Here is an 18,092-nt window from a genome sequence, read left to right as displayed (position 1 = left end):
CCTGGTGTCTGGGGCCATAAGCTGAGACTGTGAACTAACAGTCCCAAGTCCCTACTTCTATACTCCTAACATGGTCAGATAATGGTTTGTGTGTGTGTGTGTGTGTGTGTTTTCACACAAGTGGTTTTCAGCAGTAAGATGAAGTAGTTTTGCTAATGTTGGATGTATGCTAAACATTTTGTTATCTTAATCTGATGCCTTCAATGAACATATGAGATTTAACACTTATGTAAAATCATAATTTTTTAAACACCTAATATCTCTAATGGTTTGATACTCCTGCATTTTCATGGGAACGAGGATGCAGGATGCAGCCTTGGGAAAACTCACAAGGACCTTTCAGCACTTTGTGTTTTTTGGTCTCATTATGAGACACACCAACATAAATACATGGTACAGTACAGTACAGTTCAGCTGAGATCTCTCACATTGAAACACGCATTGAAACACAGAGCCCTTGTTAGTCAATCATCCACAGGTATAGACTCATTCTTCTCAAGCTCCTGACTCTGGTTTCCATTCACAAACTGGGGCATTAGCATCCCTCATGTGTTGGAGCCACTGGAGCAGAGCGTGATCCGAACAGAGGATGAAGGCCCATCCCAACAGATAGTATCGGAGGGTGAGGGCTGCCCACGTGATGGCCAGACATTCTTTCTCAACTCTTTCTCGGGCAGGCTGCAAGTGTTGTGATCTTATCGAATTGGGGACGCACCTACCCATGACCCAAGTGGAAGCCCAGCTACTGTACTTCCACCAGTCCAACTGCACACTTCTTTGGGTTTGCTGAGAGTCCCACATGTCTCAATATCTTAGGGTAATCCTCAGATGTTGAACATGCCAACATAGGCAGCGTGGGGGAGGAGGATTCTGTCCATGAGTTGTTGGAACGTGGCTGGGGCTCTGATTAACCCAAAAGTAAGGGTGACAAATTGGCGTAACCAGATAGAGTGGAAAAGGCATTTTCTCCCGAGACATCCAGTGTCTAATAAAAGCGAATCACATCTAACCAAAATGAGTGGTTTGTCAATGAGTGGAATTGGATATGCATCAAATTTAGACACCGCATTTACATTCCTAACATCCACACAGAACTGGCCTGGGAACCAGGACCACAGGGCTGGAGTCAATGTGTGACTCCTTAATTACACCCATATTAAGCATGGCCATAAGCTCCTCCCGTACCACTTGTTTTTTGTGTTCGGGCAAATGTTACAGGCGGCTGTGTACCACCACCCCCTGGGGTATCTCAATGTGGTGTTGTATGAGATTAGTGCGACTGGGTAGAAGTGAGAACATGTCTGAATATTCCACTTGCAACTTGGCAACCTCCATACATTTGGGACAGGCAGGGGACTGGGATGGATTGAGACACATGTTTTAGGTTCACCTCCGGTCCCAGCTCCTCCCTCTCTGAAACTACCATTGCCTAAGGAATGCGGGACCGCCTCTCTCTATGGTTTAATGAGATTGCGGTGGTATATCTGCAGTGCCCCACCTCTCTGCTCGATGTGAGCTTGATGTGGGTAATAAATATGAGCACCTTGCCAGGAGTTAGTCCAGAATGGTGTCGGGCCGAGAACAGTTATTTTTGTTCCATGAGAATGCGGTTCTATGCCTTCACAAGTTTCAACATACTTGCTGCATTCATTGATGGGTCTAGCATTCTGTCAGGGATTTGGGAGTCGGATGCAAATTCAAGTGGTTTATTTATAGGTGATGCGCAAACAAAAATAAACAGTAGAAAAACTAGGAATCTAAACATGAGCTATGGATATGAAACATATACTATGAACATGAGACGAGCAACACACAAACAGCAGGCAACACCCAACAAACTCTAGACAAAGGAACACACAAGAACCAGGGCTTAAATACAGTACTCATTAGGCACAATCAGGAACAGGTGTGTGATTAGGGGTGTCATGTGATGTGCAGAGGCTGATTGGTAATTTAGTCCGGCACCGATTTTAATAGATTTGGTGTTGTTATGATGTCTGAATATGTATGATTGAATAAACATTTTATTCTTTTGAAAAGATCTGTTAATAAATGTATAATAAGTGCATGTAAATAATTTTCATGGGTATTCATGCTAAGCTAAATTCTTATGTGTTGTGCACATAATCTGTAATGTGTTTTTTTCTGAGATTATCTACACTTTATCTAGTTTCGGGAAGAGAACTAACAGCACAAAAGAATGATTGAAGTTTGCAAAATATGCAGGGTAGATTATGATGTTATAATCCATAGTTATATGGAGTGATATTATTTTCCAGTGTCAACCAGAGAATTTATTCAGCTCCTTATGAGCAGAAATGAATGCACCCAAAACAAACAGGTTCTCTAGAGATGAAAAGAGACACTTTCTAGCTTCTAATGTTTCCTAAGATTATTGCTTCTCTCAAATTCAGTCTCGTCCTAGTTCCTTAAGCTAATATTAGCATGTAAAATATGTTGCTTGCAACTGTACTACAAATGACAATGGTATTTCATTACCAACATAACTACTGAAATAACTTTTGAGAAGTTGAATTTAAATTGAGAAGTTAAATTGACTCTACAGCAAGAGCTACTTGTGATTTGGTACTCCAGCTGATTTGGTTTGGCACATTAATGCTTTTTGAACATGTAACCTCTGTGCCTTCAAAATGTAAGAGCTCTTTTATGCAGTTAGCTGGTGCCAAATACATTGCACTGAATAAGAAGTGTCAGCCGGTATAAATCGGTTGCTCCTGTCTTTCAATGATGAAGAGACATTTATATTCAATGCAATTCAATTCAGTTTTATTTGTGTATCTATATATCACAGATTTCCCCTTGCCACCTGCTTTCCACCTGTATGGTAAATGGTCTTTTCTGCACTTATATAGCGCTTTTTTAACCTTAGTGGTTCCAAAGCGCTTTACACTGGTTCTCATTCACATGTGGACATTTTGCCCAGAGGGCCATGACCGGAGAGGGGTGGGAGGGAGGGAGTGTTATTGGACACATCAGGAGAAGCACGGGGGGGTGTGGGGTGCTGGTTGGGTGGGGCTCGGTCACGGATTTCCCCATATGCTCAGTGCCGGAGCATTCTGCATGCAGGAGCTGCCCGAAGCGTGACAGCGTGCACTTCAGGGTTTTCATTGACTGTTTTTAATTTCGACACGTGTGTTTGTTTTGGTTTCTGTCCTGTCTCTGTCCCTATTATGTTACTGGTTGTTCCTATTGTCATCAACTACTCTCATTTCCCTTTTTAATTAGTTTGTATATTTAAACTCCTCTGTGTCTTTATTCAGGGCTAAGTATCGCGTTTCCCTGTTTTGCCGTCAGTGCGTTACTAAGCCTTTGATCTTGTCCCTAATTCTCGTTTTGTGCTTTGCCTTGTCTCATTTATGCCTGTTTTCTAGATCGCTTGACCCACGCCTGTTTTTTGACCATGTTTTTGCCCATTGTTTGGATTTGCCTGCCTGTCTCTAATAAATACAAGCTTTAACTGCACTTGCATCTGTCTACAACCCTGATTACATGACAGTATAGCGCTTGTAACAATAGACGTTGTCACAAAGCAGCTTTATAGAACTATATAAATTCTGGATATAAATTTTAAATGTATGAATTTATATGTAATGAGCAAGCCAGAGGTGACAGTGGCAAGGATGAAGAGAACTCAAAATAGAAGTAGGGCATACAGTAATTAATTATTTAATTAATATTAAGTTTAAATTTTGAAAATCTGATTTTTTTTTTCCATTAATAAATGTCTTAAAGTGAATTATTTTGAATTCTTGGAGACACGCACAACAGAGCTGACCACTACCAGTGGCCATAAGAAAAATACACAGAATGGAATGAAGAAGTGAGGCTCAGGCTGCTTTCTTTCTAGCCCAGACTGGACAATCATGCAGTCTATCAGTGAGTCATGCCAGGTGATTACACAGTGAAGTCTAGTTCTCATGTGGATTTGGTGTGTTATTTTGCAGCCTGCTTTGCTTACGCATCCATAATATGTCAGAAGTGACTGAGAAAGTGCAAGAGAAATTCAGTTTTGGGTGTACTAAAAGTCAGTGGCATGGAGTAATTACACTATAATTCTTTTTTTCTGTGTGAGTGTGTGTGCATTTGTGCCATGCGATGGGTTTGCACCCCATCAACAGTGTCCCCTGCATTGTGCCCCAGGTCCCCTGGGATAGGTCCAGGCTCCCTGCGACACTGTGTAGGATAAGCAGTATAGAAAATGGATGGATGAACGGATAGTCCTTTTTTCCCCAAACAATGCCTTTTGAGGAGAAACTAAAAGTAGATTGACTAAGCACACATCTATCTATTCATCCATCCAGCCATCTACTATACCACTTATCCTCCTGGGTTGTGGGGAACCTGGAGCCTATCCCAGGGAGCATGGGGCACAAGGCGGGGTACACCCTGTATGGGGTGCCAGTCCATCCCAGGACACAATCACACACACATTCACACACCCATTCATACTCTATGTTCACTTTGGTCATGCCAATCAGCCTACCATGCATGTCTTTGGACTGGGGGAGGAAACTGGAGTACCTGGAGGAAACCGGAGCACGGGGAGAACATGCAAACTCCGCACACACACAGGGCCGTGACAGGAATCAAACCCCCAATGCCAGAGGCAAATGTGCTAACCACTAAGCCACTGTGTACCCACATTGTCTAACCAAAGTTCAAAATACCACAAAACAAAAGGAAGAAAAAACAAACACCTGATATAATTAATCAGCTAATTAGCATCCATTCCTAAGTTTATCTGTGTATGATAGAACAAGGAAAACACAAAAATGTGCAGGATACTCCAGGGTTGAGAACCTGTGCAGTAAGGCATTATGGACTTGAAAAACTTACCAAATAAGAAATCTCAAATACAGCTGCCTGTTTGCCTTTAAATGTGTGTGTGTGTGTGTGTGTGTGTGTGTGTGTGTGTGGTGGATGGTATAATAGTTTGCCCTGCATCAATCTTATTATGCCATCAGTGAGACCTTGTGATATAATCCATTGCTCAACCTTAACAGTTCCATTGTCAAGCTACTGATTGATATTAGATTTTAGCCTTCCCATCTAATATCACTACTAGTCATCACTGTGTAGGACAGCCTATTAAGATAAACTGATGGTTAATCAGAGATGAGTGTTGTATTATAAGGAACATTATCAGTATAATTTTGAACGCATTACTGGTGGCAATAGTAGGATGATACAGTGAATCATTCAACATATTGCCATACTGTGTACTTAAAATGCAACAGCCGCTATTACACAGAAACCTACTGTATATTGCAGTATAATTTTATAGGCTGCTCTGATCTTCTAAAGTATGTGCATATCTACAGTATGTGATGAATGAAGAGGACTGAAAAAAGGCAGTGAAACTTGGTCCCATCTCCTCTTTTCCACTGATTTTTATATTAATATGTTATAGCTGGTATCAATCTGGGAATTGTATGATCTTGAAGTTTTTTTGGCTGTTTGTTTGTTTTGTTGGCTGAAAAATTGATGGTTCTCAAATGGAATCTGTATTATGTGATGTTTACACACACCCATGAGTGAAATGAATGAAGTGAAGTTCAACAGATGCTTGAACTGATGCCGTTTCATAAGAAATTCTGTATCATGTAGTAAGGAAGGGCTTTAATCTCTGCTTTGCTGGGGCTTTGATGAATCCCAGCACACTGCGGGTCCCGACTGGATGGACATGGTGTTGATGTGAGGGTGTTAAAGCTCAATTTAATATAGAAATATGTTTTCACTATCAGACAGATTTCTTATTAACCCATATTGTTTTATATCATTGACCAGTTCTGAACACTGTGCCATTAGTCTGTATGTGTAGTAGATGGTGCCTCAAGCTGGGGAAACACGCTGGCAGCCGTTTGTACAGAGACTGTGCTGTCATCTGTTGGGTAAATATTGAGCCATGCTCTACTCTCCATTACTTTTCTCCATTGAGTTGGCACCACAGTGGAAGAAACCCAGCTGCCCGCTGAGTATAGCGTTCCAAAGTGGAGAGCTCGGCTGACAGCACATTCTGTGAAGACTAAGCTGATAGGCTGGCCGTGTTGTTGCACGTCTGCACCCATAATAATTAACTCCACTGTCAGCCTGTAGCCTTGAGACCGCCGAAAAAACTGACTGCAGCTTTTGTTTAAAAGCTTGCAGGATTTTTCTGTGTTAATTATTTGGATTTCATGTAGGAACTGGGAATTCAGTGTGAAATTTTATTTAAATAAATGTCTGTTTCTGTATTTGCACCAGAGCACAAAGTAGGACTTGGGGAAATCCATTTCTGATATGCTTCAAGTGGTAGATGAAAGTCATATTAAATAAGTAATCAGCTTCTTGATTCTGGGTTTCATCCTTTGCTAAGTCATGATCTTAGTATTGTATGGATATCCTATTTATTCTTAACCCAGATTGAACCTGATAATACTAAGGTCAGGAAGTATGTGAGCATACTGTACAAGGCTGGAGAATTTCTATCTTCATGTGTATCGTCAACATAATTCATTGTGTCACTATGTAAAGTTGTCATTTCTGTCACTATGTAATATGTCACCCTACACTAGTAGAATATTAATGTTTATTAATTATTTATACCTTTACACCAACCACAGTGGTCCCCTAAGACTCTTACTTTGCCAGTAGACTTAGTTCATTTTCTCATGAGAAATTAAAACACACGTTGCTATACAAAGAGAGTCCTGTCGCTTATCTACAGGGGGAGATAATAAGCTGGGGACTGAGGGAATGAGAATGAGGTGATGACAAGTTGCTTTGTTATTATTTGTTATTAACTTTGGTATTATCAAGAGCTTCAGCAGTGCTTGCCAGTAGACAAACCACCAAATATTTTTTTATGTAACACTGGTTATCTGGCCTTCCTCAGCTGGAAGGTCCATGATTTTTGATGTTCATTAGAGACTGAATCCCAAGTAATTTAGTCTAATTATGCTAAGACTGTAAATGTGGTACTTTTAATTAAAAGAAGACTGATGATTATCTACATTTATCATGAATAGTGTATAATAGTTCTGTCACTCTGTCCTTTATACTCTTCCTGTATAGTGCCTATGAATGTCTGTCTTCCTTTCTTCTCCTGTGTCCATTTTTCTCAATCTTCTTGCGTCTGTCTGGGGGCCGTCTTCTTGGAGCTAGTTAGCTGTTGGTAATAGTGTGTGGACTGCTTTTGTAGTTCTTATGAAAGTAATAAAATCATACTGGTTCAACCAGGAAAAGGATGAGTCAGCAGTGCATCAGTCCTACCCCCAAACATGTACACATACAGACTAATACATGGACATAGATGGAAAACAGGGCACGTTCGTTTAGAGCATTACCAAATACATTAACACATTTTACTCATGATATACAGTCCCTTATATTAGAAAGGCTCTATATGCACCCTCATAGCTAATTATGTCATCCAGCTTTCTATCATGTACCCATATTTATGATGGTAAAAATACCATGCACTTGTGCTGAGGGCTAAATTGTATCAAACCAACGCACCAAAACATTATTTATAATTAAGTTTTTATTGTTTACTTTAAGCATAGCCTTTTCTTTCTGTTGAACTCTCCTGGATGATCTGCTTACTCAACTGCTTTTTTATTTGCCCGTGAGTGTGAGGTGATGAAAATGGACATCAGTATTTCATGACTGTTGCCATTTGTCATAGTGAATAATAGTGTCTGTCCACGGATAAGTTTTTTTATAAGTATTAAAAATGGAAACATGATTAGTTGCATTTATTCATGCTGTAGAAAGAGGCTTGGGAGGAGATGAGTGTTTTTTACCGACCAGACTGGGAGGCTCGATCAGCCTTCAAGGAGTGTGTTGGCTTTGATTAGTGGATCAAAGCCTTGAGCTATTGTTCCCTTCAGTGCCTTTCTCTCAATGAGTAAAGAAACATATATTTAACAAGGCTGAAGATCTCATATACAGTGGAGACAAAGCTTCTCATTTTTCTTTTCATTTTCTAAGCTGTCTTCTTAGCTGGGAGACGAAACTCAGTGATTGTCATTATCAAAATAATCAAAAATAATTCCCTTTCAAACTAATTTACAGTGTTTGTAGTTATTTATACCACTTTCTAAATCAGTTCTGCGGTGGTAATACTTTTGAAAGTGTTACAGAGGTGTGTGAATTGTGAGGTGACTGTAATTGTGAGTCATCATGTTTACAGGGTTCAGCTGATTCCTACACGAGCAGGCCATCTGACTCAGATGTGTCTCTGGAGGAAGAGCAGGTTGGCCGCCAGGAGAGAGAGCAACAGGCCGTGGCGCAATTGGAGAGGGCTAAGGTCACTCAACCATATACACTATATGGACTTTTTGAGGGGGTTTTTTAGCTACAAGTAATTGTGTCTGAACCTAATTTTCATTCACATTCAGACATTTAAAAGTATTATTGTCAGAAATTCTCTGTGTTATAGGCCAAAGCAGTGGCGTTTGCTGTGAAGACGAATGTTAGTTACTGTGGTGCTCTGGATGAAGATGTTCCTGTTGCTGGAACTGCCATTTCCTTTGACACTAAAGACTTTCTCCACATTAAGGAGGTAAAGCTAACAGGATAGAAGGATATAAAGACACAATATAATGCTAAGGATTTTACTGTAACTTTTCCCCTAATCCTCTGTATGTGTTCAACAGAAGTACAACAATGATTGGTGGATTGGGCGACTGGTAAAGGAGGGGTGTGACATTGGTTTTATCCCGAGCCCTTTAAAACTGGAGAATATCCGTCTTCAGCAGGAGCAGAAGAGGGGGCGCTTCCATGGGTAAGACTGAGTTCCTTTGCTGCAAAGAGCATGTGCTTAATTTTGTCTGACTACATTTATTCATATGGCAGATACTTTTATTTAAAATGACTTAGAAGTATACAGAACACAGGGCACTCATACACTAGCTGAATGGTTGAGGGTTAAGGGTCTTTCTCAAGTACCAAACAGAAGCTCTCTGGCAGTTTTGAGATTTTAACATCCTTCTAGTCACTATTGTAGGACCTTAACATCTGAGTCACCACTGTGAATACTACTAAAACGAGGGCAATGAAGTGTACTGACTGAGACAAAATTCCTGTTTTAGGCATCTTTTTAGCCATCATTAATGTTTTAATCGTTTAACCAGCTTAAACACATTACTGATTTTATTGTGTGGGAATTGTCTGCATGGGGAGGTATCTAGCTAACAGTATTTCCTTAGAGATTTTAAATTATTGTCACTTCCAGTCTATGTAAAAAAAAAAAAAAAAAAAATCTTTTGATTCGACTTTATATTTTGACTCGACTTGGCAACTGTCAAGAGAACACAACAAGAACATTGTAGAACATTTTACATTTTAGTGATGATAGTCATGTATGTTTCTTCTTCACAAGTGTTTGTTCTTGAGGTACCAAGTAACATCAGGTTCATCAGCCTGGTCACTGTTGTATTGTTTTCCTTTCTAACATTGCAAACCTTCCAGTTCAGGGATCTGTAGTGCTGTAGGGATCTCAGTGCTTTTTTTCCCCCCAAAATTAATTAAACAATAAATAACTTCAAAATGTGCTGATTGTTATGACGCATGAAACACATAATTGGATCCTGGCTTACACGGTTTCCTGTCAACATCACTGATATGCTGTGTTCTGTGTTGAGTCATGCATTAGTCATACTTCACCTCTTCAACTAAAGAATATGTTCTTCTTGATTTAACTGAATAATGTAGAGGATATCACACTGGGTTAAATGCGGCCTATAAAAAAAATTCATTCATTTAAACAATTTGGTTGTGTTTGCTTTCAAGCAGCCATGTCCAGAATTTCATATTAGTTTGATGATTACTGTCAGATAGCTTTGGAGGACCTTAAACAATTTCTTGCTTTAAAAAGAAAACAAACAAAAAAAAAAAACTAAAGTAAATGTTGTCAAGTGGAGGATAGAATGTCAAAATGTTATTCCACATCATTGTTGTATATGGCTTGATTTTTTTATTCATTATAAGTGGCCCAGTGTGAAGCAGAGTTACTGCTACAACCTGGAAGTTACAATTACAATGAATTCTAATGAACGCATTATTAATATAAATCTTGCAGCCCACACTAATGTCAGTGCCATGAAAGTTCTGACCAATCAGAACTGAGAACTCAAGATCATGATATAATAATTATAATTATAAAGTTTGCTAGACATAAAATCGCTTGTCGAGTTTTAATTTTCATCACAAGCTGTGTTCTGCACCCTGCAGGAAGTCCAGTGGGAATTCCTCTTCCAGCCTTGGAGAGATGGTGTCAGGCACGTTCAAAACCAATCCTCCGTCTGCAGGTAAGCACAGTGCATGCTGAAATTTAAGCTCGTACTCTATGTCAGTATTTAAAAAAATCTTAACAGTGGATATAACAGTGACTGATAGCTGTGAAAACGTTGTAAGAGAATTCAGTGTTACAGAAAAATATCTTTACAGTTCTTCTTTGTAATGCTGTTCATTTCTCCTCTGAACAGCTAAACAGAAACAGAAAGTGGTAAGTAATGCTTTTGTTATAGCATTAGACAGTATTTCAATCAGGTGAATAAAGAACGTGGATTTTTCCTAGGCCTGTCCTTGGTCAATCAAGCAGTTCACCTTTTATTTAATATGTGCATATATATATATTTTTGTTTCATTGGAGACCATTTGTCATGTTGTAGGCTGAGCATATTCCTCCATATGATGTCGTCCCCTCCATGAGGCCAGTGGTTTTGGTTGGTCCTTCACTAAAGGGATATGAGGTAGGCATCATCCCTTGTGAGTTGTTGTTTCATGTGTATATTTAGATGTGCTAAAGAGATCCCAAAAGGAGCACAGTGTTTCTCTTTAAGCGCAGAGGGAGAGGTAACCTGGGTCCTCACTGAATACCCATCATCTTCTCCACATTGGGTTGCCAAGGCAACAACCTTCTGGGTACAGCATGCCATAGTCTCAAAAGTGGAGCATGTTTTGAAATTATAAGCAGAGAAATTCAGTCCCCCAAAATCACTGTGACAATAATACATTTGCATTAGAAAGCCACTTGTAATCCTGACAATCTCGCTCCTCAGTTATTTAATGATCATTAACTATAAAAGATAGAAAGAAAAAGAAAATAAAGCATAGTGGAAGACAAAGAGTGAAGCAAAAGGGAAGAGAAAAGAGACTGTGCAGCAGTTGCAATTCTGACATTTTGTTTTGTTATTTGAATTTACCAATGAATTTACCAATGACACAGATTGTTCGATGTCAGGCTTTCCAAAACACTGAACAAAAGTGAAGTCACAGCACTCTGTTCTTGTAAATTTTTATTCTGGCTAAAACCATTTATTCTTTTGTAATACTACAACCCCAGTTCCAAAAGAGTTGGGATACTGTGTAACATGTCAATAAAAACAGAATGCAACGAGTTGCAAATCATAAACCCATATTTTATTGCAACAAAAGGCTGGAAAAGTGTTACAAAAAAGAAACAGCTGGAAGTTAACTGGCAACAGGTCAATAACATGATTGGGTATAAAAAAAAGTATCTTAGAGAAGCAGAGTCTCTCAGAAGTAAAGATGGGGAGAGGTTCACCAATCTGTGAAAAACTGCGTCTAAAATTTGTGGAATAATTTCAGAATAATGTTCCTCAACATACAACTACGAAGACTATGAATATCTCATCATCTACAGTACATAACATCATCAAAAGATTCAGAGAATCTGGAGAAATCTCAGTAGTAGTGCTAAAATATTAAGGTTCAATTACTTAGCCACTGCTCTCCTACAACCAAAGATGGATATAGGTGCAGCCGAAGGTTGAATTTAAATCTAGTTAGTGCTGGAAGTATATTATCTCAGTGTTCTGATTATGCTTAGTCTAAAACAGTTTCATGCTAAGCTTTCATTATAAAGAGACCTTTCTACGTCAGAGGATTTAATATATCCTATAATAAACACTTCTTTTTGTTAGCTCAAGGGTTTATATTGACATGCAAGTCTAGGCCTTTCCTATTTACTTGTCAGGTCGATTTTAACGTGTCTAACATACAACAACTTTAACTTAGGAAACTTTTCAAGTCATGCACTTTTTTTAATGCAACATACATTCTTACAGAAGAACCGCTGGATATTATAGATAGGAATAACACAAATTTATTACGGAAAATCACAAAAGAATTCATAGATAGAATTGAGACAAATGTAACTTACAGAAATGTGGACCAATGTCTCATATATAATGCGCGATTGTAATAGCATAATGCATTCAACCAGGCATATCCTCTTATACCCCTGAGCCTCTTTGAAATGTCTAGTGACCAAAATACAAAATAGGAATGATGTGTTTTACGGCACGGCAGACTCACAGCTAATTAGCTCACCCTGCGGAACTGTATGCTGATAAAATTCCTGAGAATGGGTTGGTGGAAAAGGAAAAATGTCCCCCATTCAAACCAGGGATGCCAGCGTGTGTGTGTGTGAGTGTGTGTGTGTGTGTGTGTGTGTGTGTGTGTGTGTGTGTGTGTGTCTGTGAAGAAAGAGCACATATTGCAACATATATTGTAAATGTTGTTTTAGGGCAACATTTTAGGGCAGTGGTAGCTCAGTGGTTAAGGTGTTGGTCTACTGCTCAGAAGCTCATGAGTGCAAACCCCAGCACCACCAAGGTACCACTGTTGGGCCCTTGAGCAAGGCCCTTAATCTTCAATTACTCAGATGTATGAATGAGATCAATGTAAGTCGCTCTGGATAAGGGCATCTGCCAAATACCATAAATGTAAATGATATTTATGATTTCACCACATCGTTCACCATGAAGTATGGGTAAAAATGATACCAAACATGCCCTGAGGAGTACTGTAATTAAACACAGTAGAGATGGCCAGTTTTGGTTTACCTGATATCTCTGAAACACATTTCTGATCATTTCAACCTTAATCAATAACTGCCATAATGGATAAATCTTCTACACGGTGCGCAAGGGACAAGAGTGAAACTCAATATTGCAAAGTCAAGATTTAATAACTCAAACATAGTGGTAGATGTGGGTTTGGTTGAAGTATGTTTATGCAGACATACAGAGCAACGTACACAATGAATCTTTGACACATTGATATGCAACGTAGGCTTTTGTCAGAAAATTGCTGCTCATCATGTAGAAGGTGGTGCAGATAAGTTTTATGCGAACGTTTTTTTTTTTTCTGTGAGACCAAGTTGCAAAATTGAGGTTAAATTACTTTTACATTAATAACTCTGTATTATTCATTATTTATTTATGGGAAATGAAAGTAAAAATAGGCTTTGTTCATGTGAATGGCCTACATACACACAGTACACTATGAAGAATCTTTGATATGGTCACCTGATTTCTTGACAAGATAGGCTGCATCCATCCATCCATCCTTTTTCACGTTTGCATCACACCTGCGGTGTTGGGGGTTTGATTCCTGCCTCTGCCCTGCATGCACGGAGTTTGCATGTGCCCCGAGATGGGTTAGCACATCAACCAAGGTGTCCCCCACCTTGTGCCCTGAGTCCCCTTGAATAGGCTCCAGGCTCCCCTGTGACCCTGTGTAGGATAAGTGGTACAGAAAATGGATGGATGAATGGCTAGCCAGTGCTGAAAAGTTAGATCAGATTAGAACGACTGCTGGCCATATATTATTGCTGCCTCATTGTAAGTCTCAGTACAGCGAGGACACTGAGTAATTATTAATTAGCTATCAGACACTATAAATATAGACTGCCTAAAGCCTGTTTCACAGGGATGGAACATGATATAAAATTGTATATTTGCCCCCAAAATAAGTATATTAGGGCATTAAGAACTGATAAATATTAATATGGCACGCTCTCTTACTTTAGCTCATGAATTTATGCGAGTTCTCTCTCTCTTTAGAACACTATGACCTTTTTCTCGTCTCCTCGACAACCCATATCACAGGAATGTGTCGTCCTCTCCTAGTTTCTCTTAACTTGAAAAACATGCTACCGATGTATTAATGGATCACCATTTTACCTTGAACGATGAGCACACTGTTGCCGAGGCACCTGACTGTCTGATGATTTGATATACGGTCCGATATATAAGATATATATCTTCTATCTATCTATCTATCTATCTATCTATCATATATTATATATATATATATATATATATATATATATATATATATATATATATATAAAGAAATATAAACTTTTCTCTTTTTGAATAAACAGAGAGACTTTGCTCTCTGACCTTGTGTGTGTGTTTGTGTCTTATGGCAGCTCACCCGAACGCTCGAAACAGGACATAGCTGTGGCAGCATGACAGTGCCTTTTATTTTTATCCTCATCAATTTTATATTATATTTTCTACATCCTCAAAAGATTTTCTAACAAGTACCATGTTTCATTTGATTCTTATTGTATCACCTTGAATATTGAATGCATAATGAGAATAAATGGTAAAGCTAGCTTTTCCAGACATTTAATGAATGTTTTCATTTTCAGACAGGGCTCAGGGACAGGGTAAAGAAAAAAATATGAGAACTTGTATATTAAAGACTATTTTCTTTGAATTTAGGTCAGTATGTTTAAAGCACAAATCATGTGGAAAAGAAATATTGGGATCACATTTGATCTGTTATTGCTTTTCCTTATTTGACTTTGTAATACTGTTCTATGGCTGTTCCGTGACTACTGAGTTTCTTTTTACTGTTTTCCTCTCCTTACCGTGTCCATCTCTGTCTCTCTCTCTCTGTCACTCTCTGTCTCTCTCTCTTTCATCTCTCCTCATTCCATTCTGACTTTCCAATGGGGTTTGTGCTCAGGTGACAGATATGATGCAGAAAGCACTTTTTGACTTCCTGAAGCACAGGTTTGATGGCAGGTGAGGAGGCATTTACTTATCAGTAGAGGCTATTTTGGTCTATGTTTAATGTCTGTGTTGTGGAGAAGGCACATTTTCCAGCCATCCTTTTCACGCTATGGCTTTGTTTCATCAAATGCAGGATATCTATTACAAGAGTGACAGCAGACATCTCATTAGCAAAGAGATCTGTGCTCAACAACCCAAGCAAGAGAGCCATTATTGAAAGATCCAACACCAGGTCAAACTTGGGTATGTTTATAGATTTCGGGCTCTGCTTGTTATGCTCAACATTATTTTAAGCTGCTATCATTCATTTTGCAAATACACCTAGTTCAGACACTTTATTAGATACATGTTTTCAGCCCACTTCCATCCTGTCCGTTGGTAGAAAGGGACCAAAAGAGGTGAACCTAACATGGCAGTGTGTAGTACTGCTACAAAAGAATTACCTGTAGCAGTATTGATGTGGTTTTTAAACACTATATACAGTTATTTGCTATTTTATTAGAGACCCTGACATTGCTAGTCCATCTTGTAGATATAAAAAGTCTATAGAAGATTTGCTCATCAGTGATTGGGCCACAGCATTGATTTTTACTTGACAAATAGTTTTTAACCCAGTTTCTGGGTTAACAAAGTTGCTGTGCCTGACAAATACCACATGCTACCAATCTACTACCATGTTAGAGTTATCACCCATATGCAAGTTGCAGGGAAAGTATATCTTTCAAAAATTGTGCCGTAATCTTTAATCGCAAATAATATCTCTCTTTACAATAGCGGAAGTCCAGAGTGAGATTGAGAGGATCTTCGAGCTGGCTAGATCTCTTCAGCTGGTTGTTCTGGATGCTGACACGATCAACCACCCAGCTCAGCTCATTAAGACCTCATTAGCACCCATTATTGTGCATGTCAAAGTTTCTTCTCCCAAGGTAAGAAAATGTGTAAGTTTCTTTGTAGGCAGATCACATCTGATAAATCTTAAGGATAATAAGGATCATCCAGTTCTTTTATTATAGCAGTTGATGTGTTGCTGCCCTCTTCTGGTTCATGTGTTCTGTTCAAGTGCTCCTGGGTAACACTAACACTTATTACCTAGATGGTGAAAGGTTGTTAGCTATAAACCAGTAGGTTCAATAATATGGATCATACATGTTTATATTAATTGATTTTGTTTATTTATATTGGTTGACAAAAAAAATGTTTCTCGCACCCTCCATTCATGTTCTGGCTAAATCAGCATCGTTACATATTATGGTCCCTCTGAATCAGTTTCCTCTATGCTGACAGGTCTTGCAGCGGTTGATCAAATCACGTGGGAAATCACAGAGCAAGCACCTCAATGTACAGTTGGTGGCTGCAGACAAATTGGCTCAGTGTCCTCCGGTCAGTATCCACACATAAACCATAATAGGAGGTCTATTGTACATTTTCTGGATCCCTCTATAACATTCATGTCAGTGGTCGGTTGTCCTAAATCAGAATATATGCCTTACCCTATCCAGGAAATGTTTGACATTATTTTGGATGAAAACCAGCTAGAGGATGCATGCGAACACCTGTCAGAGTACCTGGAAGCCTACTGGCGGGCAACACACACGTCACTGAGCACTCCACTCAACCCTCTGCTGGGACGCAACCTGGGCTCCACTGCTCTCACTCCCTACCCCACAGCCATCTCTACTTTGCAGGTCAGCACTTACAGAAAGGGGGCAAAAGCCTGTTAAAAGCTTAAAAAGAGCTTAAGGATTGCAGTGATGATGAGAAACATACTGTTGTTTCAGTTTCCTCCTGCCTTTTAGCATAAAGAGAGATGTGATTTTTTTTTTAACAGTGGCCAAAAGAAACAGAAGCTTAGTATACTGTAAGCTCAAATACTGTTAGTTTTTTACAAGCTCTTTAACAAATCTCCAAATTTAATTAAATAAATAAATAAAACTACACAGAGAAAAGACATTTTAAGCCTATGTCTACATCATTACCATATATGCTTTTTACACACTAAAAAACACTGGGTTAAAAACAGCCCAAAGTGGGTTATTTTTAACCCAACGGCTGGGTAAATGTAGGACAGAACACATTTGGGGCTAAACTAATCCATCAAGTTGGGTTGTTAATTTTCAACCAGCAAATGGGTTGTTTTTCATCCCAAAGGATAGTTTCATTTTTACAAAAACGCTGGGTTAATTTTATTTCATAAATGGATTAATATTTTCATGGTTATTTTTACCCTGTGAAAATGTCAAATATACCAAAATATAAACAAAAATGTCAACATGGTATCTCCTTTATTTATACACGAGATGGTGTTCAGAAAGGTATTGCTAGAGCTGCTAAATGAAAACATCAAGTTTTGATCAAAGGAGACGTTTAAAACATCCAAACAAAACAACAACTTAGTAACCAATTTTACGATCCAGTGGGCATTACAAACAAGTAAGCCAAAGCTAACGACGCTAGCGGTGCATTTAATGTCATGTAAACTGGACTGTTATCACACATTTTTGCTTTTCCTAGTGTACAGTAATAGTTTTATGGATAAATATATTGACACAAACCTTGTTTCTCTAAATACATCTAACACTGTGTCTGGGTTAAAACCGTGACCTCCACTTGAGGCAAATTCAAACTGAGTTGATTTGACCCAAGGAGCTGGGCTGATGCGTCTAGGTGGAGGAGGGGTGCATTGATTCAGCTGTCAGTGAAAATGACCCAGCCACCAAACCAGTGGTGAGAAAATAACCCAGTTAAATGACCCAAAACGCTCAACCCAGTGTTTGGGTAGAAAAAATAACCCAATTTTAGAATTTTAAAAAATAACGCAGCATTTTTAGAGTGCAATGTTTTGTTTTTTTATTGTACTCCCTGATACAACAAAATGCAAGATACTTCACTGCTGAAATGTTAGATATTTAACCTTAAAACCTCATTTTAAAATTTAGGCTAAATCACTGAATTAGACAATACCCTCTCACACTCAAGATGTGTGTGTACAAAATATCATTAAAGTAGAACCAGAGAACAAAAGTATACTCGCATGAGCAGCCCAAAATTCTTTAGCTATTAGACTGAAAAATATTAATGCAATTAAGCTGAGTTTTTAATTAAGCCCCATGTCAAATCTAATTGATGACTGATGCATTAGAACATACATGTTCAGTTCATTAAGCACATTGCATTGATAACTAATATTAGTAATATTTACATTTATGGCATTTGGCAAACACCCTTATCCAGAGTGACTTACATTTATACACC

At 38.7% G+C, this 18,092-nt stretch overlaps 1 protein-coding gene across 2 annotated transcripts in view; it reads left to right on the top strand.

Moving 5' to 3' along the window:
* The window catches only part of cacnb4a (calcium channel, voltage-dependent, beta 4a subunit), a 37,994-nt gene that overhangs the window by 14,540 nt on the left and 5,362 nt on the right, over nucleotides 1-18,092 (top strand). For both annotated transcript variants that reach the window (XM_017469310.3, XM_017469312.3), the window contains 11 exons: nucleotides 8,195-8,311; nucleotides 8,444-8,566; nucleotides 8,661-8,788; nucleotides 10,237-10,313; nucleotides 10,491-10,510; nucleotides 10,677-10,757; nucleotides 14,794-14,852; nucleotides 14,974-15,083; nucleotides 15,615-15,766; nucleotides 16,125-16,220; nucleotides 16,340-16,525. In XM_017469310.3, the coding sequence (XP_017324799.1) occupies nucleotides 8,195-8,311; nucleotides 8,444-8,566; nucleotides 8,661-8,788; nucleotides 10,237-10,313; nucleotides 10,491-10,510; nucleotides 10,677-10,757; nucleotides 14,794-14,852; nucleotides 14,974-15,083; nucleotides 15,615-15,766; nucleotides 16,125-16,220; nucleotides 16,340-16,525 (1,149 nt within the window). The remainder of the gene's footprint in view (nucleotides 1-8,194; nucleotides 8,312-8,443; nucleotides 8,567-8,660; nucleotides 8,789-10,236; nucleotides 10,314-10,490; nucleotides 10,511-10,676; nucleotides 10,758-14,793; nucleotides 14,853-14,973; nucleotides 15,084-15,614; nucleotides 15,767-16,124; nucleotides 16,221-16,339; nucleotides 16,526-18,092) is intronic.

Source organism: Ictalurus punctatus, chromosome 6 (assembly GCF_001660625.3).
Source record: "Ictalurus punctatus breed USDA103 chromosome 6, Coco_2.0, whole genome shotgun sequence".
Classification (NCBI taxonomy): Eukaryota; Metazoa; Chordata; class Actinopteri; order Siluriformes; family Ictaluridae; genus Ictalurus; species Ictalurus punctatus.
Note: the sequence above shows the minus strand (reverse complement) of the source record. Positions and strands in the feature narration are given on the sequence as shown.